The 26,602-nt window shown below is 31.9% G+C and overlaps 3 protein-coding genes across 4 annotated transcripts; 1 reads left to right on the top strand and 2 right to left on the bottom strand.

Annotated features, from left to right (window-relative positions):
• The first annotated feature begins 2,227 nt into the window (after positions 1 to 2,227).
• On the top strand, positions 2,228 to 4,777 carry LOC112737852 (unknown seed protein USP). The gene is made up of 3 exons (XM_025787986.3): positions 2,228 to 2,441; positions 3,121 to 3,244; positions 3,940 to 4,777. Exons 1-3 carry the CDS (start codon positions 2,406 to 2,408, stop codon positions 4,599 to 4,601), a joined length of 822 nt encoding a protein of 273 aa, XP_025643771.1. The 5' UTR covers positions 2,228 to 2,405; the 3' UTR covers positions 4,602 to 4,777.
• A 1,845-nt stretch (positions 4,778 to 6,622) lies between these two features.
• Positions 6,623 to 8,231, bottom strand: LOC112737851 (probable NAD(P)H dehydrogenase (quinone) FQR1-like 1). Its single transcript, XM_025787985.3, has 4 exons — positions 7,995 to 8,231; positions 7,672 to 7,765; positions 7,294 to 7,556; positions 6,623 to 7,023 (listed from the first exon to the last, which is right to left on the bottom strand). Exons 1-4 carry the CDS (start codon positions 8,015 to 8,017, stop codon positions 6,792 to 6,794), a joined length of 612 nt encoding a protein of 203 aa, XP_025643770.1. The 5' UTR covers positions 8,018 to 8,231; the 3' UTR covers positions 6,623 to 6,791.
• A 3,287-nt stretch (positions 8,232 to 11,518) lies between these two features.
• On the bottom strand, positions 11,519 to 16,233 carry LOC112737850 (peptidyl-prolyl cis-trans isomerase FKBP65-like). Of its 2 annotated transcripts, none has more exons than XM_072213380.1 (6): positions 15,884 to 16,232; positions 15,149 to 15,399; positions 14,313 to 14,390; positions 13,948 to 14,124; positions 13,740 to 13,861; positions 11,519 to 11,889 (listed from the first exon to the last, which is right to left on the bottom strand). In XM_072213380.1, the coding sequence occupies exons 2-5, from the start codon at positions 15,224 to 15,226 to the stop codon at positions 13,841 to 13,843; spliced, it is 354 nt and encodes a 117-aa protein (XP_072069481.1). In that variant the 5' UTR covers positions 15,227 to 15,399; positions 15,884 to 16,232; the 3' UTR covers positions 11,519 to 11,889; positions 13,740 to 13,840. The 2 variants fall into 2 exon arrangements, with proteins under 2 accessions (XP_072069481.1, XP_072069482.1); XM_072213381.1 differs by lacking the exon at positions 11,519 to 11,889 and adding an exon at positions 13,508 to 13,623 and having other exon boundaries at positions 15,884 to 16,233.
• Between the last annotated feature and the right edge of the window lie 10,369 nt (positions 16,234 to 26,602).

The raw sequence follows: 26,602 nt of genomic DNA, 5'->3' as shown, positions 1-26,602 counted from the left end.
GCCACTGCTTTTATTAAAACCTCTCTGCCACTAGCCGACAGCAAAGCTCGCTTCCAATGCTGTAGTTTTTGCAAAACCTTGTCTTTGACGAAGTTAAATGTCTCTTTTTTTGATCTATTGACTACTGCTGGAAGGCCTAAATACTTGTTCTGGCAGCCAACATGTGGTATAGACAACAGGGCAGCTAGCTGATCACGGACTGATAGGGGAGTGTTCTTGCTAAAGAAAACAGAAGACTTATCTAAATTTATCACCTGACCACTCACTTCTTCATAGTCTCTAAACAACTTTAGTAAACTTTCGCAATCTTTCATTGTCGCCTTACTGAACAAAATAGAATCATCTGCAAAGAATAAATGACTGACCTTAGGGCATCTGGGGTTCAGTCTCAAACCAGAAAATTCTAGCCTCCGTTCTCCTCTGTGGAGCAGACGGGAAAAACCCTCTGCACAGAACAAAAATAGATAGGGAGAGAGAGGATCACCCTGACGTAATCCTCTACATGGTTTAAAAAAACCATGAGGTTGACCTTCCACAGTAACAGAGTAAGAAACCGTTGTCACACACTCTTTGATCCAGTCCATCCACTTTTTGCAAAATCCCATCTTGCTCATAATCTCCCACACAAAAGTCCACTCAACCCTGTCATAAGCCTTGCTCATATCAAGTTTTAGAGCCAATTCATAGTCTCCATAACTCTTATTCTTCAGAAAATGCATAAACTCATGCGCAATTAAAATATTATCGCTAATCAATCTTCCTCTAATAAAAGCGCTCTGAGTATCACTTATCACCTGATTCAGTACCAAAATCTTAGAAATGATTTTATAGAAAACACTACTAAGGCTGATTGGTCTAATGTGCTTCATAGTGTTAGCATTTTTAATTTTCGGAATAAGGCAGATATTTGTATGATTGAAAGCTTTCAACAATTTACCTCCTGAAAAGAAACTCTTGACTGCACTAATTACATCCTTCTGAATTAGCTCCCAATAAAATTGAAAAAACTTTCCTGTAAACCCATCATCTCCCGGAGCTGAAAATGGATTAATAGAAAACACTGCTGCTTTAATTTCACTGTCTGTTACTGTTCTAGTGAGCATTCGGTTTGTGCGAGCATCTACCTTCGTAGGAATTTCTTCTAAAACTTCCGTAGGTTCCCTTGGGTTGTCAGAAGTAAATAGATTAACAAAATATTCCTGAACTACAGCCGCAATACCTTGTTGATCAGAGGCCACATTACCACTGTCATCTACGAGTTCTTGGATTTTATTCCTCCGGCACCTTGACTGAAATTTAGAGTGAAAGAACTTTGTGTTTTTGTCACCCCAATTTAGCCATTGCACCCGAGATTTTTCCTTCCAAAATCGTTCCTCCTGCTCCAAGTTCTCTGCTAACTCAGCCTCCAATATCCTTATTACTGTGCCATCTGCAGCTGCTCCTTTTTCTTTTTCTTCTTCCAATTTCCCCTGCACTCTTCGGATCTGCTGTTTTGAATTTGAATCTGCTGATTTTTGCCATTCAAACAGTTTATGCCTGCAATGTTTTAGTTTTGTAGCCAATTTGAACATGGGTGAGCCCACTACTTCCAAGTCCCAAGCATGTTTAACAATATTTGATACCTCTTCTTTATCGCACCAACGCTCTTGGAACCTGAATCTTCTTCTTGACCTTCTTTCTTCCTTTTCTGAATTAAGGAGCAAGGGGCAGTGATCAGATCCTGTACCATCCAAATGAGACACGAAACCGTTTAGATATTCTGCTCTCCATTCCGTCGACACAAGTGATTTTGGACGTGTGACTTTTAATTTTTGAATTATATAAAATTATAAATTCAAAATCTTAAATGTGTTGTTTTTGGATTTTGAATTTATAATTTTATATAATTTTTATACAATATAATTAACTTAGTCCTATGAAGCATAGATACTTCACCGAGTTATCATATTCATGTATCGGACACATTTTGAACACGACACTCATTGACATTCGTCTGATATGTGTATTTTTGGTGGCCAACCGTGTCTTAATAAAAATGACATTTTTGAACACATTTAAATATCATCATGTATCAGTGTGTCCAATTTTATTCTTAATCTGTATTTTTAAAATAAATTTAAAAATAATATATATTATTATTTATTAAAATAAAAAATTATTTTATATTATATATATATATATATATATATATATATATATATATATATATATATATATATATATATATATACTAGGTCTTATAAAAATTTAAAATTCATATGTCACTCCACGTCTTGTGTTAACCGTGTCCAAATATGTACTGTACACCTCTAATAATGAACTGGTATCACTATAAATAAGTGAGTTCATTGCAAGCATCGATCATTCCCACATCCATTCTCTTGCTTATTATATTATATATAAAAATGGAGTTCCGATGTGCTGTTGCTATGCTTTTCTGTGTAAGTTTTCGTATTCTTTTGCCTTTTAATTTGGCTTATATATTCGCCAAAAAGAGTATAATAGTCCTTCATTCACTCGTATTTTACCCTCACTGCGGGAAAGTATCTATATTTCACTTTCTATGATCTCTTACCACAACTTTAGACCAACTTTCTTCATCCAAAACATTTATTTAATTTGGCTTTCACTGTTAACAATATTATAGTCAAGATTAAATAAAATCAAGTAAAATATTAAGGCAGTGATGAGTTAACAAGAACTGTAGCAGGCTGATTCCTTAAATAAGGAGTATATATGTATGCGTATATATAAGTAATAATTGGCTTTTCCAAAAATACAGTTTAAGAGAGTTACGTTTATATGCACATGCTATCTTGCATGTAATGATGGTGATTACAGGAGCTATATAATTTTAGCAACATTTAAAAAGTGTTATTAAAATAAATAATATTTTTAACTAAAAGATAAAAATAAGAAAGTTATCAAAATGTAAACAATATAACTTTAATTTTAAAAATAATTTTTAAATATTACTTAAGTTGTTTAACCATCATAGGCATTATAGTTATAGCCACCGTATAATTATATATGGTTTGAGTTTCGTTGATTTACGTAAAGTAAAATAATTATATAATAGAATTATGATATCTTATGTTTGGAAGACATGGTACGGTGCAGCTTGCTTTTGCAATAGGAAGCCATGGGCGTGAATTGATACCTGACGAAGATTACTGGCAAGCAGTTTGGCCAAACACTCCGATTCCTAACACTCTCAAGGAGCTTTTAAAGCCTGGAGCCCAAGGTCCATATAACTCCTTAATTATACAGTCACATATTAGAGTTGGATATGGATTATGGTTATGAGAACCAATCTTAATCCACTGATTCAATTCGATTAATTAAAAATTGTTTGTCAAATTAGTCGGATTCAAGATAAAAGAATAAACTAATTGATGAAACAGGTATGATTTTTTAATTGTTAACCTACTAAAATAATACATTATAAATTATTTTATTATATTTAATTTAAATATAGTTAAATTTTAATTAAATCTTAAACCTTTAATTATATCGATTCGGTGATACCACAGGTGTGGTTTTTAGAACTTGGTATAGATCTAACAAATTTCCACCTATTCTGCTCCACATGGACATTCGGTAACCAAAGAAAATTAGCCAAAAACAGCCATAACTTTCCTTATTTAGCATTTATTAATTGTTACGACAATTAATGAATGCTAAATAAGACAAGTTTTGGCTGTATTTTTTGTCTCCATAGCATTACCCATATAATACACCCATCTGCAGAGCAATAATTGCAATTCTTTTATAAAAAACATTAAAAAAAATGTTATAATTATTATTATTATTATTATTATTATTATTATTATTATTATTATTGTAACCGCAAGCGTAATTTAAGAGTTTGATCTTATGAATGATTAATAGGGTAGAATTATCCTAAAATAAGAGTTTTTTGCTTGATACTGCGTGCAGATTCTGAAATAAATGATGTTCCGATGAAAGTGGACGACACACAGTACCCAAAAACCTTCTTCTTCGAACATGAGCTATTTCCTGGGAAAAAGATGAACATGCAGTTCAGCAAAATCCCCTTTGCTCAACCATACGGAGTATATACATGGGGCAATGTAATTAAAGACCTCGAAAAAGAGTCCTTCACCTTTGAGGATGCTTGCATAAGAGAAGCCGGCAAGGGCGAGGACAAGTACTGCGCAAAATCCTTATCAACTTTGATCGGTTTCGCCGTTTCCAAGTTGGGAAAGAACATTCAACCGTTTTCAAGTTCTTTCTTGGACAAGCAGAGTGACTACACCATAGAAGGAGTGCACAATCTTGGAGACAGGGCTGTTATGTGTCACAGGCTCAATTTTCAAAGCACCGTGTTTTATTGTCACGAAATCCATGGAACCACGGCATACATGGTTCCAATGGTGGCAGCCGACGGCACCAGAACTCGGGCGTTAGCGGTTTGCCACCACGACACTTCCGGCATGAATGCGGAGGTTCTTTATCAAATGCTCAAAATCAAGCCTGGAACAGAGACTGCTTGCCACTTCCTTGGAAACAAGGCAGTTATGTGGGTTCCCAACATGGCTGTCAATAGTGTCTACAATAATGCCAATGTGGCAAGTTAATTAACTATGCCTTTGTTGAAGCCTTTTGGGTTGTACTATAATTAAATAATAAACCCATGTAATGTTGAACTGTCTACTTGTACTGTTGAAGCTCTAAACTACATGTGCGCCAATGATTATGATGTAATGGAATTGTGCAGTATATATGATTATATGCTGCTCAATTTTAATGTCTATCTTCTTGTTTGATATGAACTTTCAATATCATATCTACATGGTAAGTAGTCGACATCCAGAAACAACTCTTTTTATTGATTTTTAACTTTTATTAAATGTTCACAATGGATAAAAACCTGGTTTAATAGTTTGATCTACAAGAAAAAAAAATATTCTATAAAAGTTATAAAAGTTAGAAGCAAAAATAGTGCACCAAGTTTAACAAGACCCTGGTTGTTAAAAATTCCTTTGTTATGGTTGGATTCTTTCACCAGATCTGATGGCTCAAGTCTTGTTGGTAATTTGTAAAAGAGAAAGTATAAGAATCAACTCTACTGTGAGTCAATTTGAACAATTTTTTTAAAAATTAAGATTTAAAAAAAAAATAGGATTAGAATATGGGGATGCTCCCATAAAAATTCACTTTGATGAACGGTTGCGGCGGAGGGTATAGCGGCAGTGTGATAAACGGTTGATGACGAAGTACCACGACATAATGAGAGAGGATAAGATGGAGCTTCACGTTAATGAAGTGGTTACAAATTAAAAATTCTATTTTTAAAAATTCAAAATTTTATTTTGAAAAGTTATTCAAATAAATTAGTTAGTATTCTAGTTGGTCATCTAAGGAAATTGTTTATAAAAAATAAATTTTGACTAATTATTAATTGTGAAAAAATTAAGAACAAAAATAGAATTGAATCTTATTTCAAATATTAAGTGTAAATTTAAATTAAAATAAATATTAAAAATAATTTTAAAAAATTTCAAAAATATCAAAAACGAAAAACATACTTAACTCATTAAAATAAAAAGGACTAGCATTAAAACGAGTTAACCACAAATCATATTAAGTACTATTGTTTAAAATGTATTACTACTCTACCTATGATAGCCTGAACGAAAATTCTTCAAAATTTGACGTAGATGATCATAAATGAAATTTATATTGATATTACGGGCAAGAGCTATGGAAGATGTTCAACAAAATAAGGATATTGCCTTGTATTTTTGAGACAGAAAAACGTGTCAGAAAGGAAGAGAAAATGACTAAACGAGAACTGGAGAGAAAGAAAAGAGTGCTATGTTACTATTACAAATGTTGGTCAGCACCAATCACACTAACCTAATTTCATATTCAACCGCTCGTTTTTGTGGTTAGCCCAACTTTTAAAAAACACCAGTTTCTTAGTCCAATTTCAATGCTTATGTTTTTTTTTATCTTCATGGGCTCTTGAAAAATTTTGTATCCTTTTAATATTTCACATTATCTATCGCATCTTGTTTCGATATACGAAGGCAGAGAGGGTTAATACCCAAAAAAAAGGCAGAGGTTAATGTATAGGACTGGAAACTGTTCAATTCAGTACATGAAACTGTTCAATTCATCTAAAAAAACGCCGAAAATTTTATTGCTCATTCAATCTGAGATTTTCTTATTTTATTTCACAATACACGTATAAATACTAGACTTGATTAACGTCTGAACAAAATTATACAAACATAAGGGATTAAGGGCTACAAATCAAAGCCCAAACATGTTTTTTATCAGTCTATTTTCCATTTGTTCCAATACATAAAGGCTTTTAGATATTCACCGTTCCTTCAACAAGGGACTTAAAAATTGAATTGTATTTAATAAATAAATTTTATTAATTTATGTGTATAAATTTTAAAAAATGTGATATAAATTATATTGATTCATATGTATCAATTTTAATAAATATAGGTATAAATTAATTTTTTTGTATAAATTTTTTGTAAATATAAGTGTAAATTATTGTTAATTAAGTATAAATAAAAAATAATAATATTTGTTGGTCATTTAATATTATTCCATTTACTTATTCAGCTAATCAAATCAATAAACAAAATATTGATTGTATAAATAGAAAAACACACGAGTGAGTACAAAGCGCTTTCTTTATAATAAGAAGCAATTATTTCTATGTAATAATACAAACTCAATACATTACATGACAAATAACTACTAGTGGACTCATCAGGATTCAATATCCTAATTTATGGATAGCTTCATTCTTTCTTAAGCTTCTTAGTGATGGTGGCAATATACTTACCTTGGTGAAATGCTTGCTCCAACTCAAGTTTAGTTGGTTGTCTTGATCCATCACCACCAGCATAAGTTCCGGCACCGTACGGATTGCCACCCTTCACTTCATTCATCTCGAACATGCCGCTGCCGAATGTATATCCGATTGGGACAAATAGCATTCCGTGGTGAACCAACTGAGTGATAGCAGTGAGCCTATCATTGATTCCACAATTATTATTATTGGTACTTCATTCATGAGTCCTATTAATTACGAATTGATTGATAATAATTTCAAAAATACTATGTGTACATCAAAATCATTTATCAAATTAGTCATTATATATTTGTATATAAATATATATATTTAATTTATTTTTGATATATATATATATATATATATATATATATATATATAGTAGATTTAGTAGCTGATTTTTGATACACAAGTAACATGGTTGTAATAGTTGAAAATAAAATTCTTACGCTGTTGTCTCCTGTCCGCCACCTTGAGAACCGGTGCTATAGAAGATTCCGGCTGGCCTGCCAGCGAGCTTTTGTGTCTGCCATAGGCTTCCAGTTGCATCTAGAAAAGATTTGAACTGAGCAGCCATCATTCCAAATCTTGTTGGGAAGCCGAAGACGAAACCGTCACCCTCCGGCAGTTCTTTCGGGTTAATGAGCGGTACATCACTCTTTGGTGGTGCTCCCATTTTGCCAAGCACCTCTTCCGGCAAAGTCTCCGGTACCTGTTCATTAAAACAAATGAATGTCAAACACTCTTCCATTACTAGTAATGAGGTAATGCTACTGAGAATGAATTAACTTGAATATATAATATAGAATACTTAATCAAGAACATGCCTGCCATAGAGTGGCCTCAACACCGTCTACAGAATCAGCACCTTTCTTTATTTCTTCCGCTAGTCTCTCTACATGTCCGTATAGCGAGTAATACCTGCCAATGAAATCATATGAAAAATTATTTATAATATAACAAAATGAATATTGTATTTCATCAAAGAAGATAATAATAACAATAATACAAAACTGATCCAGTAGAGAAGCTAATCTAGAAAGAGGGACATAGCCCAAACATGATTAGAATTTTACAAAGCAAGTGAATTATTATAACATATGGTAGATAAACTTTGGCAATGACATTATATGTATTGAAGAGTGCTTACACAATATAAACTTTTACAGCCATGAGGTCGTTGATCTTCAAAGGAAGTATCTGTGTCTCTGTCTCTCTCTGTTTTTCTATTTATGTATAGAAGAATGAGTTGTTGATGAATGAATGAAAGATGGGGAAGCGAAAGCCATATATATAGTTGCGTATGGGAGAGGATTATTTGATATTGATATGGTAGTTGACTAATGTATATAATTTTAAATTCCTCTAACTTCCTGATTGACGACCCTTTTTGTTTCCTTCCTTTATTTTATATTTCATGACTCCGAAAAACCACTGCTGCAAAATAAAATTGATGATGATAAGATGGTGTCACGCTTACATCGCACTATCTAGCCTTGAACTATTTCAAAATGCAGTAGAAGTTGACAATTTTATTAGAGAAAAAATTGAATGTTTTTAAATCTATCTATTTATTGTGCGAGTTTAAGAGCAATGTGTAATTACTAATTTTGATGCACTATCATTTACCGGTTATTCAATTATATTTATGTATTAAATAATTTTTTAGATAATAAGTAAAATAATAATTAGGTCTTTAAAGATTTTGTCTTTGAATTAATTAATTTTTTTAAAAAAAATATCAATCGCATTTTCCAGAATAATAGACATTGAACTCGTTACATTCTTTCGGTCGGCTTATGTAATGAAACGGAACGAAATTGTTTAGGTGTCCTGTCATATGTATTGACGTGGTCGTTGCTGCCACATCTGTTGGATACCATCGTTTTCAAATATTTTTTTCCTCATTTTGTTTTCAAAGCAATAACAGGTCTTTAAAAATTTTGCTTTTGAACTAATTAATTTTTTTAAGAAAAATATCAATTGCATTTTTTAGAATAATAGACATTGAACTCGTTACATCCTTCCGTCGGCTTATGTAATGAAACAGAACGAAGTTGTTTAGGTGTCCTGTCACGTATATTGACGTGGCCGTTGCTATCACATCTGTTGGATAACATCGTTTTCAAATATTTTCCCCCTCATTTTGTTTTCAAAGCAATGACGTTGTTTGATCCCAATACTACTAATTTAGAAGTTGGTTTGCACTTTATTTTTTGAGACTCAGAAATCAATGCTTTAAGGTAGTGTTTGAAAGTGAGACTGAGAAACAGAGATTGAAATAAATCTCAGTATTGTGTTTGGTGTAAAGTGGAAGACAAAGATTAAAATAAGAATGAAATTCTAATTTAATTTGCACAAAGGGTAAAGTTAGAATTAATTAATTGAAATAAGGGTATTTTAGGTATTAAATGTTATTTAAATTTCAGTCTCCGTCTCCAAAAATTTCAGTCTCCTATATCCCTACTTTTTGAAGGTACTGAAATACTAAAATTTGGGGATAAAGACTGAAATTTTAGTACCAGTCTCTAGATCAACAAACATAATATTTAGTCCTAGTCTTCTAGTCTCCATCTCAATACCTCAAAACAAATGCTATCTAAGAGATCATAAAATGAAAAATAAGAAATGTTTTTGAAGTTCTATATCTATTTTGAACATCTTATTTAAAAATTAAATATTTTTAAATATATTTATTTATTTATATGTGTTTAAAAATAGAATTTAATTTTAATATACTGTAATTAGTTTTATAGATCATTTAATCATATTTAGGTTTTAAATGACTTTTAGATAATCAGTTTAAAAATTAATTATATTTGTTGATAATGAGTTTAGGTAAAACTCTTTTAATATTACCGGTATATAAAAATTAAATTATTAAAACTAATTATAATCATTCACTTTGATCTTTTAATATATTTTTTATTTTTGTTATAAATCAAGTAGAATGATTTTAGTTACTATTAGACAATGCATTAAACGTATTTTAGAAATGTATAAAATTTGTTTGGTTCGTAGGTCTTTTTGATGTGTTTTTATTTGTAAACTAGAAAATTATCAAGTAACATTAGAAGGGTAGCTTTTCCTAAGATATATTTGCATATAAAGACAAAGATAAGGTGTTTTTATAATTGGTTCTCATTGTCTTGTATTATTTCGGCAAATGTGGAAAAACGTAACGAAGAGACGTGCTGCCAAACATGACTCTTGAATTGTTGACCAAGATACTCTGGCTAACAGCAATCTAAAATAAAGATGATGGGTTTGTTAATTTGTTGCGATTATTTTATATAGTAAAAAATTATGTCGCACAGATTCGGATACGACATGATCAGAAATATAGAGATACAAATTTTAAATTTTTATAACATACGAATATATATTATAAAATATTTTTTAGACATTTATAATAATATTTTAATATTTTATTAATATTAAAATATAAATTAGTTTTTTAAATTTTATTAATATTTTTTTAATTATATAAAATATTTAAAGTATTTTTTATTTTAATAAATAATAATATATACTATTTTTAAAATATATGTTAAAAATAAAACTGAACATACTGAGATAGTATTTAAATATGTCTAAACGTGTTCAAAAAATTTTTTTTTATTTTTTATTAAGATACAGTTAAATACAAAAAAATAAATGTATTAAACTCATGTTAATAAATATCGTATTAAAAATATGTCTAACAGTTAACCTCAAGCTTCATAAGTAAAAAAATTAAAAATTAATCTTCATCAAAACTTAGTGTATGCAATATATTGTGAAATTTTGGTTTAATCCCTAAGAATTATCTAAACTAGTATTGTTAAAAATTTTATATTTTAGTTTAGGTATCAACAAAGTATTACAATATGCATATTTCTTTATATCGCTATGTTAACCTTTCATATTTTGACAATAGAGTAAAGTATCGTTTCCAACGTTTGGGATAAATTTTATTTGTGTTCCTAACGTTTAAATCGTCTTATTTGTATCCTTAACGTTTGTAAAAGTGATTCAATGTTATCCTGCCATCAATTACACGTCATGAGCGTTTTAGTTTGAGTTTTAAAAATCTCTTCTTGAAGTTAGAATATAAATGTTTGGGATAAAATCGATTATCTACTCTGAAAAATAGCTCATCAAATGTTGAAACTAATTCCTACAACATTTACATAATTCACTTTTCTAGGGATATAATTGAATCTAAACACAAATAGTGTGTATAATATAAAATCAAACACATCCAAGTGAGACCTAATTGAGAATGAATACATACAAGTGAGAATAATTGAAAAATATAATCTGATTTGTTAGTATAATTGATAGTAGGATAACATTGAATTACTTTTATAAACGTTAAGGATACAAATAAGACGATTTAAACATTAGAGACATAAATAGAACTTATCCCAAATGTTGGAGACAAAAACGATACTTTACTCTTGACAATATTTCTTTCTATCCTTACGATAGCAATTTTAACTTCTTTAAATACTATGCATAATCATTTTTTGACAAAGAAAATGATTATTACTAAATCACTCAATATTTTATATTTATTTTTTTTAAAGTGACGATAATAAAATTTCAATTTAAGAAGGTGGATATACTACTCAAATATTTCATGCAAAAATATTATGTACATAATAAAAATCAGTTATATATATATATATATTATTGTTTAACTTAACTTTAATATATATTTTATATTTTATAATTTTTATTTACATCTAATATTATCATATCTCATGCATGATGTATACTAGTTTTTTTTTATTTTTTTTTTTGTTTTCATATGCAATAATAGTTATAGATTAAGATGCATTTGATACAACCAATAATCTCGTCTATATTATGATTATTATTTTCAATTATTATTATTCGGATCCATTCAGCAATTAGCACCAACATGATGGCCGTTCATCGTGTCTGACTTTTGATTTTGTACTCTTTAGAATATAATATTGGGATCAAGACGGCTACACGTGGGAAAAGCCCAACATGTCCAAAGGAGCGAGGGGCTGCTTAGATTTTTGGTTTGCCTCCTAACCAATAAACCAATGAACATAAGATATTAGTTAACTAACACCAATAGAAAAGAGGCAATAATTTAGGAATTCTTTTGAATACCCCCGAAAAGTGTATGTTTCTTCTTCCCCCTACTTTTTAACCACAAAGAACCTGATTTTGGGGGGGGGGGGGGGGTAATTACGATACAAAATCCGAAAATAATGATGAAAATGAATATAGGGCCGTGAATTTTCATTTCTGCCTAAATTTGAGAATTGTAACTATAAATATGAATGTCTATTCTTCTAATTAAATTATGTTGGACGATCCAAAAATTTAATAGTGAACAGTGCAAAAAATTTTAAAGTTGGACTCATATTTATAAAATTATGAAAAGAGAATATTTTTATATGTATAAATAAAGAAGGTGTGGCCTGTAAATGATGACATACAACAGAAATAATAAAATCACTTCTCTCCTTCTTTATATATTCCTCTCTTTTTGTCTTTTACTAAATTATTACATATATTTTTAAATATATGAATCATCTCTATTATATTGAGTAATTATAGTGGTGAATATTAATACTAAAGTTATCTATTTATATTTCTTTATTTTATATCTTTTTTCTCTTCCTTATTTATTTTACAACACGTTATCAGTACGAGACTCTGATTAAATTTTAGGAAGACTCAGGTAATAAATTTTCATTATGTCGAAACTCTCTCATCTTGAATTTAATGTTCTTGATATATCCGGAAACAACTATTTATCATAGATACTAGACGATGAAATCCATCTTGATTCAATGGATCTTAGAGATACCATTAAAGCTGAAAATAATACATCTCAGAAGGATAGAACCAAAGTCATGATCTTCCTTCGTCGTCATCTTGACGAAGGATTGAAAAATTAATATCTCACATTAGAAGATCCTGTAGATCTGTGGAAAGACCTTGAAGAAAGGTATAATAATCAAAAGACGGTGATCTTTCCTCAAGTTTGATATGAATGGACGCACTTGCATCTAAAGGATTTTAAATCCATAAATGAATATAATTCAGCAATGTTTCGAATCACCTCACGAATAAAATTATATGGAAAAAGATAACTGATAATGACATGTTAGAGAAAACTTTCTCCACCTTCCATGCTCACTATAAGAGACACGCTGAATAACGGCGGTTTTTTTAGGGATTTGCGGCGGTTTTTAACGGCCGCAAAACGAAATTCCAGCGGTTCCACAAGCATCGCCTGTAAGGGGGTGGAGATTTGATTTTGCGTCGGTTTTGAGAAACCGCTGGCATAACCGCAGCAAATCAGGTTGGTGATTTTGCGGCGGTTGCAAAACCGCCGCTATTTTGGTTAGTTGATTTAAAAAAATCTGCAGCGGTTTTACAACCGCCGCAATTTTATGTGGGTCTTTTAAAAAAATTGCGACGGTTTTGAACCGCCGCAATTTCATGCATGAGCTTAAAAAAAAAAACTGACCAACTACAATAGTTTATACCATATTTTTTTACTATAACCTATTTTCTTTACATCATATTTATTAAACTTTAAATATTAACATAGAAAAACACTAAATAAACAATATCATGATTAACAAAGCGTAAGGTTAATCAATTTGAGAAGTGAAATAGCACAAAGAATTTTTAAGTAGAAAATCATTGTTAACAGATGAGCATCAGCCAATTGCATGAGATGTTTTTGCAAGCAAGTAATTAAAAAGAACATGTTGAGCCTTATCTTGCAACTGTACTGCACTCTACAGTGAAGGATACAGAGAACTATATATTAAAACCCCAAAAAATTATTCATGTGATTCTAAATTTTCTCACATCACAATAAATTTTGCTAAGATTTTTGCAGGGAGTACAATACCTTTTCATATATCTTTGATGCTCTTTCATATTTGCCAGCCTTGAACAATGTATTCCCTTCTTCCTTCTTCTTTCCAGCTGCCTCTATATTCTCTGGTGTATTCAGATCCCACATTCCTTTTCCTGCATTCCATTTTTATTAAATTAGTGTTATTTTTAATATTGTCAGAACCATAAAACATTAGGAACATAAGACAATTCTCTCTCACCTTTACAAAGGAAACCAGCTCAACTTCATAGTACACGTTGGAGTTGGGAAGAACGGTGGCCAATTCCTGAGTTGACCCAGATGAGCCAAAAGCATACTCAGGATGTATGGTCACCAATGCAACTTCCCCTTTCTTCATGTTCATCACAGCTTTATCAAGTCCATCAATTACTTGCTCCTCGTCAATTTTGAAATATTTTATGCCATTAATTTGGATGACTAAGCATTTTTTATAAAGAAACATGATGCTCAAATACTAAAGCAGTTTGTAATAAGAAGTGTGGAATTGAAAGTTGAGCAATCGAGATATTTATATATATAAGTCAATAATTTCAACTATATCCTTGGTAAATAGAATGAAGATACCTGAATAATAGTGGACTCAAAAATTTCTAACATTGCTTTATGCTTAGAAGACTCATCTGCTGCCAATGTTGTAGGTTCCTTAATACCATCGATGAAGCAAAGCAATTATTGGGTACAAAAAAATTAGCAAAATAAGAAGGTATAATTAAATTGTTGGAGCTCTAATATTGTTAGGTAGTGTGCAATAAACAACCAACCAAGCAGCTATACGGAACAATTCTCAACCTTGAAATGGAAAAAATAATTAAATTTTAGCTTTACACAGAGAAGGTCCATCTAGTACAAATGTATCACTTCGTTGAGGCATTTTATCAAACAACATAAGGACATGAGCCACAATGGGGCTCCCCATGTCACAATTCACAAACGCAAGAAGACACTAAAAAAAAAAAGAGAAATTATATACGAACTTAATGTTCCGATCCATCAGACCAACCCAAACACACAATAGTGGTACCTTCAAATCCTTTAACTCTATACAGCAACAATTAACTTGAATTATAGAATATATAAACAAAATCTATATCAAATTAACCTGAGCATAATCTAAATCAAGAAGATATAGAAAATTTTGATGAAAATAGAGAACAAATATGGATGAAAGAATGAATATATCAACACAAGAATAAAAAGTGACTGTTAAATGATTTAATAACAAGATGTACATAAATAAACACTTGCAATGATTTCAGCAATTGCCCATCTTATAAACAAATTATGCCAATACCTTTGATAACTTCAGCTAACAACAGCAGATTAGATGAGATATAACAATTATACCAAATATAAAAGAACTCTTACTTGATTGCTTGAGGTAGCATTAAATCTATCATTACCAGCAATTGCATGAAGGAGAATCCCAGCATTAACGATTGATGAATCAAAGCAACCAATAGTATCAAGTGAAGACGCATACGCCATAAATTGGCTTCAAACCTACAACACCGCAAAAGGATGCTGGCTGTCTCACGCTTTCACCAGTATCACTTTCCAGTGATACCACACACTGCTTGGCAGAAACTGCAGCTGCCGATCCTCCTGATGATCCTCCTGGCACCCTAGAAAGATCCCATGGATTGGCTGTGACCTATTGAATGAACATACACATCAACTGATTAAACTAATCTCAGTTATAAATTGGCCATAGCAAGAACACTAGAATCCAGACCTCATAAAGCTTAGCCAAATTTATAACACATCCATGAGTACCAGCAATGCAACCATGGTTTTAGAACCATGTAGCAGGTGCATAGTATATAAAGATCTATCAATTCGAAAACCTCAACAATAAAATTGAGCTTAATTTCTATCTGCAGTGAAGTTTACACTCACTATCTCAAAATGAATCTAAAAAGAAAATTGTTTTTAGAAAAAGTTACACAGTTCATTTCACCCAAATTAGAACATGGAAAGAACAGACATAGACTTCAATCCACACAATTAAAACAAAATGCAATGCAATACAATACAATATAATTAAGTATGCTTAGCACAAAATTAACTATAAGCTAGTTTTAGAAATAACAGAATCGCAAATACTTGAAATTAAACATTAAAGAAAATTGAAGAACCTGAAATGCAGAACCTTCAGTGGTGCTACCCATTAAGTAGCCTTGTAATAAAATGAGGACCTAATAGAAACAAGAATGTGCCTAGAGTAAATTATCAAAATAAGATCACAAGTGGGAGGGTGAGAACGAGTACTTCATGGCATGGGAGACAATTTAATGGCAAATAATGTTTCATGGTTGCAAGCCATTCACAGCAACAGCAGCTAATACAAGGAGTATCATTTATAAGGTGAAATTAATTAAGATAGGGGACAACCGTATTCACTTTTTTTATTCTAAGTAAACTAATAATATGAAACAGGTTTATCACCCAAGTACATGATACTAAAGGGGTTATTAAGATGTTTTGGTGGCTATAATAATTATATAGGTATTTATTTAAGAAAATCTATTAGGAAGAATTTACTTTTCTCAGACTCAAAGGATTATATTTTCAAATCTTGATTAAGAGAATTGATAATAAAGAAAATCTTGTTTAATCTTGATTACAGCTATCATTGACTTCAAACTGAAGTAATTAAACTTGTTGCTTTCCATCTACAAAACTTATTTAGCACTTAGATTACTAATTTTATATTATTAACAAAATTAGCTGCTTCTTTTTTAATCAACGAAAGCAATGTGAAATATTCAAATGAATATAATTTGGTCATTTGTGCATTTACAAATTTTATTTAAAAACAAAAAACAAATAACAGAGCCAAATTAAAAGGCATGCCTTTTGGAGAAACTCAAAGCCATCATTATGTGGCTGGTACAATACACCAAATGCCAAGAATGTCACACGGTGGGCCACAAATTAGAGAATGTAAATAACATTCTTAATGAATCAATTTATAATATTGAATCAATCTAAGATCTTAGTAAAAGAAAAATAGTTTTAGGTAACATATATTAAGCCAACAAGTGGTATGTATGTTTTTAATAGTTAAAATAAATAGCACATAAAGAATTTGTATTTTTATTTATTTCCCTCTCAGAATCATAGTTTGAACTGCCACGACAATTTTATTTCATGTCTATAGTGAATATCTATCATTCAACTATCATAGAGCATCATTATGAAAATAGTTAAATAGTAGGACATTCAAGTGCATGCTTTTTTCTAAAACCAATATAAAATTTCTTGATCTTAATGCAGAAAATTAAAATCATAATGGTGTTTTAATTTGAGAAAAAAGACACACGCACGCACTTAGCTTCTACCGTTCAATAAATCATGAAACACTTTGAGATCAAAGTAATGATACATAACTTTGAAGAAATAAAATTGGAAGAATAATGTCAATATTGTCTTCTAGTGTAGAAAGCTAGATTGCTTAGTACTTTCTGCATATCTATATTTATGTATTGGTGGTGAAATTCGAAGAAACATAATAATGATGGGGTGTTCTTCGATTACACAGCACATAAAAAAATAAGTTTTGAAAAATTAGCATCTAACTTTGTTTTGTTTTTACCTTATTCTGTCATTTGGTCCAACCTTTCATTCTAAAGCACCAAACTTTTTTTTTAATGTGAGTATTAAGGATGTGTTACACTTACACAGATGCTAATTAATTACTCATTTGACACAAGACATATATCTGCATGATCCTATTTATACCTTGTTGTTACATATTATAAATCACCACTCTCTCAAGACTATTGAACTCAGTAAATAAAACAGAAGGAAAACAAACACATGCTATTATGAAAGATTAATTAACACTTTAAACAAAGCTATTTCCATTTCCATTTTACACCTTGTGGACCAATTTTACAACCATATTCACTTTTTTTATTCCAAGTAAACTAATCATATGAAACAGGTTCATCATCCAAGTACACTATACTAAAGGTAATCATATTACAATGAGTATATATATATAAACGTAGCTTCAATGCAGTATATTGATCTGTGGTTTAATCACTAAAAATAAATATAGAAGTCAGAGACATGATGCGGGGAGGAGCACATCTCAAATCACTTTATTTCAATCGAAATTACAACCTCCACAGAAAAAAAAAATACTAAACTAAGGTAGTTACTGTCAATTAAAATTTCAAAATAAATTAACACTACTTATAACATGAAGATAAATGTATGTGCAAGGGGTAAGTCACTAGCATGAAGTTTTCACACATCACCATTCAACACCAGATCAACCCCTTCTTTCCGTTTATCCCTGTATTCCCAAGTCTCTGTTCTTTCAGAGATTGCTTCGTTGCTGATTGTTTGAGATTCCATAGATTCCGCACTCACCATAACTGCCGGATACATTAAAGGATTATCCGTTCGCGTTTTCAAAAAACCCTCATGCCACTCATCCAAATCCTCAACAGCAAATACCTTTCTATCCTTGTCATGTTCTACCTCCCGTAGCCCATGTGACATCATTACCACCGCATCCCATCCCACCTCCAACAGTTCCCTCTGAATTTCTAGTTCTTCACTTCTGTGGTGTTCCAAGACAACTCTCTCTTTCTCGTTCACCTCAATATTCTTTTCTTTGATTTTTTCTTATTTTCCATCAAGAGACTCCCTGACATCTTCATCGTGTGTAGTGATTTTTTCCCTGACATCAATCCTCCTCCTGTACTTAGCCTCACCCACAAAGATCTCTTTGCTCCTTAATCACATTCCATTCATCTCCCTGATGGCCTTTAATGTACCTCCTTTTGTAGTATACCTGATAAAAGCAAACAGATGGATCCGGCCATACTTTTCCTTACATGCCAAATAGATGTCATTTATCCTTCCTGTTCACTTGAACATATGAAACAATTCATTCTTCGAAACATTGCCAGGTAAATTATCCACAAAAATTGTGAATGATTCACTTTCCAATCGGAGATACGCTTCCCAATTCCAAATCCATGGATCTTTTCCAACATGAGGCTATCTAACTTTATCCCACCTTACATTAGACATAGTTAGATTATAGAGTACCAGGAGTACTTACTCTCATACTTTTATTGAAGCACCATTTTGCCAGTCTTTTTCTCTAATTGTGTCGCAGACGGGGTTGTGCGGCGTGGATGTAGGATCTGGAAGAGATTTTATATAGATAAGTCACATCCATTACGTACCCCAATTATCGTAAGGTCTTTGGATGTGAAAAATGATCAATTCCATCCTAAAGAAGAAAATGAAGATATCCTTGGTTTTGAAGTACCATATCTTAGTGTTATTAGAGCGCTAATGTATCTTGCTAATAATACACGACCTGATATATTATTTGCTGTGAATTTATTAGCGAGGTATAGTTCCTCTCCAACCAGAAGACATTGGAATGGAATCAAACAAATATTTTGATATCTTCATGGAACGGTTGATACGGGATTATTTTATCCATATGGATCCAAGTCACAAGTAGTTGGCTATGCAGATGTAGGATACTTGTCTGACCCACACAAAAGGAAAAGTTCAAATAGGATATCTGTTCACATATGGTGGTACAGTTATATCATGGAGGTCCACGAAACAGACGATAGCAGCAACCTCCTCTAGTCATGCTGAAATACTAGCGATACATGAAACTAGTCGCGAGTGTTTTTGGCTCAGGAGTTTGATCCAATATATTCTATCATCATGTGGACTAGTTGATCATAAGATAGCTCCAACTGTCTTATTTGAAGATAATACAGCATGCATTGCTCAACTTAAGGGTGGATACATCAAAGGTGATAGAACAAAGCATATTTCTCCCAAATTCTTCTTCACTCATGATATTCAAAATCAAGGGATAATTGATGTCCAACAGATTCGCTCAAGTGATAATTTGGTAGACTTGTTTACAAAGTCACTTCCAAAATCCTCCTTTAAAAAATTAGTACATCAGATTGGGATGCGCCGATTTCGATATATTAAATGATGTTGACAAGAGGGAAAGACTGTACTCTTTTTTTCCTTAGTCATGTTTTTTCCCATTGGGTTTTTCTTGATAAGGTTTTTAACGAGGTAGTCCCCATCACAAAGGATATTGTACTCTTTTCCCTTCACTAAAGTTTTTTCCCATTGGGTTTTTCTTTAGTAAGGTTTTAATGAGGTATAATCCTAAATGGACATTCAAGGAGGAGTGTTATGATAAATATGAATATCCATTCCTCCAATCAAACCATGTTGGGCGGTCCAAAAACTTAATAGTGGATGGTGCAAGAAGTTCCAAGGTTGGACTCACATTTATGAAGCTATGAAAAGAGAATATTTCTACATGTATATTGAGTAATTATATTGGTGAATATTAATATTAAAGTTATCTATTTATGTTTCTTTATTTTATATCTATTTCCTCTTTCTTATTTATTTTACAACAAGAATGTGATATTACTACTATTTGGGTTAATACTCAAAATGGCCCCTGAAATTTGACTCCCGACGTAATTTAGCCCTCAAACTTTCAATTGACTCAAATTGTACCCTGAAATTTGATCCCAACGCAATTTGACCCTTCTGTCATTTTCCGTCACCGGAAAGCTAACTTGGTGAATTTCAGAGGCCATATGATCAACAATTTTTTTCAGTTTTACCCTTCTTTTATACCCACTACCACTATTATCATCACACTACTCTCTCTCTCTCCTCTCAGCCATTGAAGCAACCATCACTGGCCAAACAAGCCATTGGAACTAAGAGTCATCACTACATCAAAAGAAGAATCCAAAAAAAAAAGTTTTAAGCTTTATTTTCCCAATTTTCACCCTAATTTGTTCGGATAACAAAATTAAGTTTAATTTTTCTTTTTTATTATTTTTTGATTCTAGAACAAAGAATGAATGGGTTGAAAGAAAAATTATTGAGGAAGCTGAAATCAATCAAGCCAATTGGGTCTCAGGTAAGATCAAATCCTTCAAGTGAAAGTATTCGTACATTGATTTTTTCCAAAAGATTCCAACTTTTAACCTAAGTTCCCTCTTTGTTTTTCGAAAAAATGTTCCCAAAAAAATAGTTGTTGTCCACCCTTTCCAGAGAACTTTGCTACAATGAATTTTTATGGTGGCTAATCCAATTAAAAAGAATCAGAATCCCATGACACCAAAAAAAAGAGGGTTAAGTCTCAAGAGTCTAATTTCAGAAAGTGGGTTTAAGTCTCACCGATGCTCTGCGCACATGGTGTTGCTGTAGGCCAAGTTGAAAGCTTTTCACACTTGTTCACCCAGTACTATGCGGATCAGGGTCACCCAAAATTTCCTACCACAAGCAGCAGAAGATTCAGAAGAGGAGCAGAGGCAGACGGCCAACCCGAGCACCGCAATGGCGAAGAAGATTTAGAATACGCTGAGCCAAAGTAGAGGCAGATGCCGACCCACAACTGTGATGGCGACGATGACTCAAAGGCAGAAGCAAAGGATGGTGAAGGCTAATGGAACAAAAAAGCACAAGAAGAGGCAGATCCAGAGGACATGCTAGAGCTATCTGAGGCTTGCTCCTGCTCCCCACTTCACCCGAAACATAATGATTTGGAAGAAATGCGGGTTGCTAGGTTTTTTTTTCAAATTATTGGGGGCTAAATTGATGCATACAAAAATTTTGTCACATCAGACCACCGTTGAGGCTGCCAAGTGTTAATTACACATGCCACGTCAGTTTTTCGGTGACGGAAATAGACGGAAGGGCCAATTTGAGCTACAGTCTTAAAATTTTAAGGTGCAATTTGAATCAATTGATAATTTGAGGGTTAAATTAAGTCGGGAGTCAAATTTTAGGGATCATTTTGAGTATTAACTCTTTGTTTTGGTATAACAGTAAATTAATATGTATTGGTACGGAAAAAAATGAACACACAAAAATTGGCATGTGAATAATAATATTTTTATAAGCATTTATTATTTGTTTATTTTCGAAAAATATATTATACCAAAAAAGATTGAAATATTATTTTGATTAATTTTATAAAATGACTATAGTATCATATTTAATTTTCTCACAAAATATTCTTTTAGTTCATTTAAAAAAATAAAATTGTCGTTTTAGTTCATTTATAAAGGACAAAAATATAATTTGGAGTTAATTTTGTTTAATAATATTTCAAATAATAAAATTTGATTTTAAAATAACAAAAATACACTTTTAGTTAATTCTTATTCTAAAATACCCCATTAAGAATTAATTTAAAAAGAAACTACATAGCCTTTTAAGGATTAAATTTAAAAACGCTAAATTCAGAATTAATTTTGTTTACTTGTATATAAATAAAACTTGAAAATTTGATTTTTTAAAAAAAAAAACTAATACAACTTTTTTGTTAATTTTAAAAGGTCCAAAATACCCTTTTCAGCATTAAGGTTCATTGATTATATTAGAAACTAAATATACATTAAATTTTTATTATAAAAGGACTAAAATGACCATTTTGTTAATAAAAAAAAAACCAAAAATCCCTTTTATAGTTATTTTAAAAACACTAAAATACTCCTTTAGAATTAAGGTGTTTGATTTGTACTACAAATTAAAGATTGAATTTAGTTTTGAAAAGACTAAATTACCCTTCCTTGTTTAATTGTATTAGATAGTAGAAATTTAAATTTTATTTTAAAATGACTATTAACAATTTGGTCAATTTTCAAAGACTAAAATATTCTTTTCGTCAAAATTCATTTTAGAAAATTAAAATATTGTTGCAAACTTTGTTTAAATGAATTAGAAATTATAAATTTGAATTTTGATTTTAAAATACTAAAATATCCTTCCATCAAATTTTACAATACTGAAATATCCCGTTTAGGATTATTTTTAAAGACTAAAAATTCCTTTTTAGATTAATGTTATTTTTAGAAAGTAAAAGTCAGAATTTCATTTAAAAGACTAAAGCACTCTTTTGGTTAATTTTAAATAGACTAAAATACTCCTTTTAAACTCAAGGTTGTTTAGTTTATTTAGAGACTATAAATTTGAACTTAAATTTAAAATGATTAAAATACTCTCTTTGTATTAAATTTAAAAAGAGTATAATACCCTTTTAGGATTAAGGTCGTTTAATTGTGTTAAAAATTAGAAAGACTTATTAAGTTTTTTCTCCTATATACTCAAGAGAACAATTTGGACATTCAAATTTCAAACCCAAAAGAAAAAAATATAAAATTTATAATGCCTAACGATGTTATCACTAAAGCATGCACAAAGAAGATCAAGAAGAATTTTAAAAACTTTGCAATACTCATACAAAAATATTAATTGCTAGCCCAAAAAAAAAAGATTAAGTCCATTGGGCTAAATTTAGAGAACAAGAAACTCAAGAATTCATCTCAAGTTCATGGGGCTAAATTGAGATGCAAGTTCAAAATTAAAATTAAAATTAAATTTGATTTTGATTCTTATTTTTGTTCAAATTTCAAGTAGAATAGTTTAGATTTAATTTTATTTGCTTTTGGCCTTGTCAAAATATTTTATTTGGTTTTTATTTTTTTAGCATGTATATTTTTAGGAGTTTAAAATTTAAATAAAATTAAATCTAATTTAAACAAATTAGCATATCTCTAGAAGAATTTACAATATTGATGCTCTTGAATGAAGTTTTGGTCCGTTTTTTCATTATCACAATAATGAATAATCACATGTGAAATTCTTTTCATAAGAGTTTTTGAAAAGAACCTTCACATGCCTTTTTTGAGATAACTCATAAATGAGTTTCATATCAGCATGACTAAACTTCTTGTGTCACAATTATTTGTTGTCAACAATTGAGGAGAGACATCTTACATTTTGATATAATAGGTTCTCGAGGTACAATACATAAGTAGCGTCCACTTTTTTAGCAGTGAGAATAGTAGACTCATTTGCTTTGTTAATAACTTCTCACTGATCAGTATCAAATACTACTTTGTAACCTTGATCACAGAATTGAATGATACTGAGCAGATTGTGAGTCAAACCATCTACTGAAAGAATTTGAGATAAGGTGAGAACCACCCAAATTAGCTTGGGTCCCAATTGGCTAGTTTTTTAAATTGTTATTAGGGTTTTTGATAACCTATCTTTTCAAGATTCTTAGGATTTCTCTTTTAAGGTTTCTTAAATAGCTTCTTCTTGATTTTATAGCCATTTTGTTTCTTGAACTAGGAACATTGATCTGTGTCATGTCCAAGTTTATAGCATATTTGGCAAACTTTCTCATCATTACTTTCAAATATCGTAGACCAAACTTTTAAAGATATAGTCTTTTACTACCAAGTATTAGATCCATATTCTTGAGGCATTTAACCATTTTTCTATGTTAGCAGTGAGAACTTTATTAACTCTCACCAGCTCATAAATCTCTTTTCTTTTAGTCATACTATCTTTATGTGATAACTTCTGAGATTGTTTCTCGTGAGATTTTTTCTTCTGAGTTTTCATTTTAAGAATTCATGTCTTCTGAGGTTCAACTCCGCCTATGTTACACTTGTGGTACATAGCCGGTCCCAAGTCCGGATAAAGGAGGAGGGTTGTGTTAGGTCTTCGACAACCAACATAAAAATATAGTCGAACTCCCATGACATGAATCGAAGACATTATTGCGCTAAAGCTAGGTCGTTGCCCGGAAGCAACGCGCTGTATGACTCGAGTACGGTGTCAAATGAGCAAGAGCCGCTGCATCGGTGCCCGGATGTAGTGTTAAATGAGTAAGGGTTTCACATTTTCGTGAACGGACGAGTATAAATAAGCTAGTTCACAAAGTAAAAGGTAAAGGTCGGAGCGACAGAAGGTTGAGATTTGGGACATGGAATATAGGCACCCTAACAGGAAAGTCCATGGAGGTGGTGGACACCATGACAAGGAGGAAGATTAACATTATGTGCCTACAAGAAACAAAATGGGTTGGTGCGAAGGCTAGGGAGTTGGATACTTCTGGTTTCTAACTTTGGTATATAGGAAAGGTGAAGAATAGGAATGGGGTTGGAATAATTGTGGATAAGTAGTGGAAGAAGGACGTAGTGGATGTTAAAAGGGTAGGAGATCGGATCATCTCTATCAAACTTGTGGTGGAGGGAGGTGCTTTCCATGTGATTAGCGCCTATGCACCGCAAGTGGGTTCGGACGAACAACACAAGATAAGATTTTGGGAGGATCTAGAGAGTTTGGTTCAAAACATACCTTTGGGAGATAAGATTTTCTTAGGAGGAGATTTAAATGGCCATGTTGGGAGAGAAGTGACTGGATATGGGAATATTCACGGAGGCCATGGTTTCGGGGTGATCAATGTCGAAGGTAAAACTATTTTGGACTTTTCCTCAACCTTTGATCTTCTCATCACAAATACATGTTTTAAAAAAAGAGACGAACATCTTATAACCTATAAGAGTGGCATGACAAGCTCTCAAATTGACTTCTTCTTATTGAGGAGAGTCGACCAGAAATTTTGCATTAATTGTAAAATTATCCCGGGAGAGAGTTTGACAACACAACATAGGGTGCTCGTCATGGGTTTTCGCGTTGAGCAAAAGTTGAGAAAAATACATCATACGAAGAACCCAAGGACGAGGTGGTGGCGGATGAAAGGTGAGGAACAAAGAAGCTTCCTAAGACGGGTAGGAGAAGAGGCAAAGTGGGATGAGAATGGAAGCGCGGAAGAGATGTGGAGGGAGATGACAGAAGTTATTAGAAGAACAGCAAAAGAAAGCTTTGGTGAATCTAAAGGAATATGACCAAGAGACAAGGAGTCCTGGTGGTGGAATGCGAGTGTATAAGATAAGATAAAGATAAAAATGGAGTGCTTTAAAAAGTGGTCTCTATGCTGCAACGCAGATAATTGGAAAAAATATAAAGCGGCTAAGAAATAGACAAAAGTGGCTGTAAGTGAAGCAAGAACAGGAGCATATGAGGGTCTCTACCAGTCTTTGGGCACGAAAGAAGGAGAAAAAGGTATATATAGAATCGCAAAGAACCGTGAAAGAAGAACGAGAGATTTGGATCAGGTTAAGTGCATAAAGGATAAGAATGGAGAGGTATTGGCTCAAGAGGAGAAGATTAATGAAAGGTGGAAAAGCTACTTCTACGAGTTATTTAATGAGGGACAGAAGACTCTTCCGAGCCTTGGTCGGTTATGCACAAGGGAAGAAGATCAAAACTTTGACTACTATCGGAGGATCCGAGACTTCGAGGTAAAAGAGATTTTAAAGCAGATGAAAAATGGCAGGACAGTAGGACCTGATAATATCCCGATTGAGGTCTGGAAGGGTTTTGAAGAAAAAGGCATCAACTGGTTAACCAAGCTTTTTAATGAGATTTTAAGGTCAAAGAAGATGCCTGATGAGTGAAGAAAGAGCACCTTGATACCTATCTACAAGAATAAGAGGGATATACAAAGTTGCGGAAACTATAGAGGGATCAAACTTATGAGTCATACCATGAAGTTATGGAAAAGGGTGATAGAACGGAAGTTGAGAAAAGAGACACAAGTAACAGAGAACCAATTTGGATTTATGCCAGGCAGATCTACCACTGAAGCGGTATACCTTTTAAGAAGGATGGTGGAGAGGTATCGTAGTAATAAAAGGGATCTACATATGGTGTTTATTGATTTGGAAAAAGCGTATAGAATACCAAGGGAGGTCTTATGGAAGGTTTTAGAAAAGAGAAGAGTAAGGATCGCATATATTCGTGCAATTAAAGACATGTATAATGGGGCCACAACTAGTGTGAAGACTCAAGGTGGTGTGACAGAGGAATTTTCTATTGGTATAGGATTACACCAGGAATCATCCTTAAGTCCATACCTTTTCACATTAGTCTTGGAAGTACTCACAGAGCACCTCCAA

The sequence above is a fragment of the Arachis hypogaea genome, chromosome 13 (assembly GCF_003086295.3).
Source record: "Arachis hypogaea cultivar Tifrunner chromosome 13, arahy.Tifrunner.gnm2.J5K5, whole genome shotgun sequence".
NCBI lineage: Eukaryota > Viridiplantae > Streptophyta > Magnoliopsida > Fabales > Fabaceae > Arachis > Arachis hypogaea.
The sequence above is the reverse complement of the archived record's forward strand: the minus strand, read 5'-3'. Positions and strand labels throughout refer to the sequence as shown.

Coding starts and splice junctions, on each gene's coding strand:
- LOC112737852 (XM_025787986.3), top strand. CDS start 2,406: ATGGAGTTCCGATGTGCTGTTGCTATGCTTTTCTGT. Junction 2,442..3,120: donor CTGTTGCTATGCTTTTCTGT/GTAAGTTTTCGT, acceptor GGTACGGTGCAG/CTTGCTTTTGCAATAGGAAG. Junction 3,245..3,939: donor TTTAAAGCCTGGAGCCCAAG/GTCCATATAACT, acceptor TACTGCGTGCAG/ATTCTGAAATAAATGATGTT.
- LOC112737851 (XM_025787985.3), bottom strand. CDS start 8,017: ATGGCTGTAAAAGTTTATATTGT. Junction 7,766..7,994: donor GCTGTAAAAGTTTATATTGT/GTAAGCACTCTT, acceptor TTTCATTGGCAG/GTATTACTCGCTATACGGAC. Junction 7,024..7,293: donor GGCGGACAGGAGACAACAGC/GTAAGAATTTTA, acceptor AATCAATGATAG/GCTCACTGCTATCACTCAGT.
- LOC112737850 (XM_072213381.1), bottom strand. CDS start 15,226: ATGCGTCTTCACTTGATACTATTGGTTGCTTTGATTCATCAATCGTTA. Junction 14,391..15,148: donor TCTCCTTCATGCAATTGCTG/GTAATGATAGAT, acceptor GATGGTATTAAG/GAACCTACAACATTGGCAGC. Junction 13,862..13,947: donor AGCTGGTTTCCTTTGTAAAG/GTGAGAGAGAAT, acceptor AATGGAATGCAG/GAAAAGGAATGTGGGATCTG.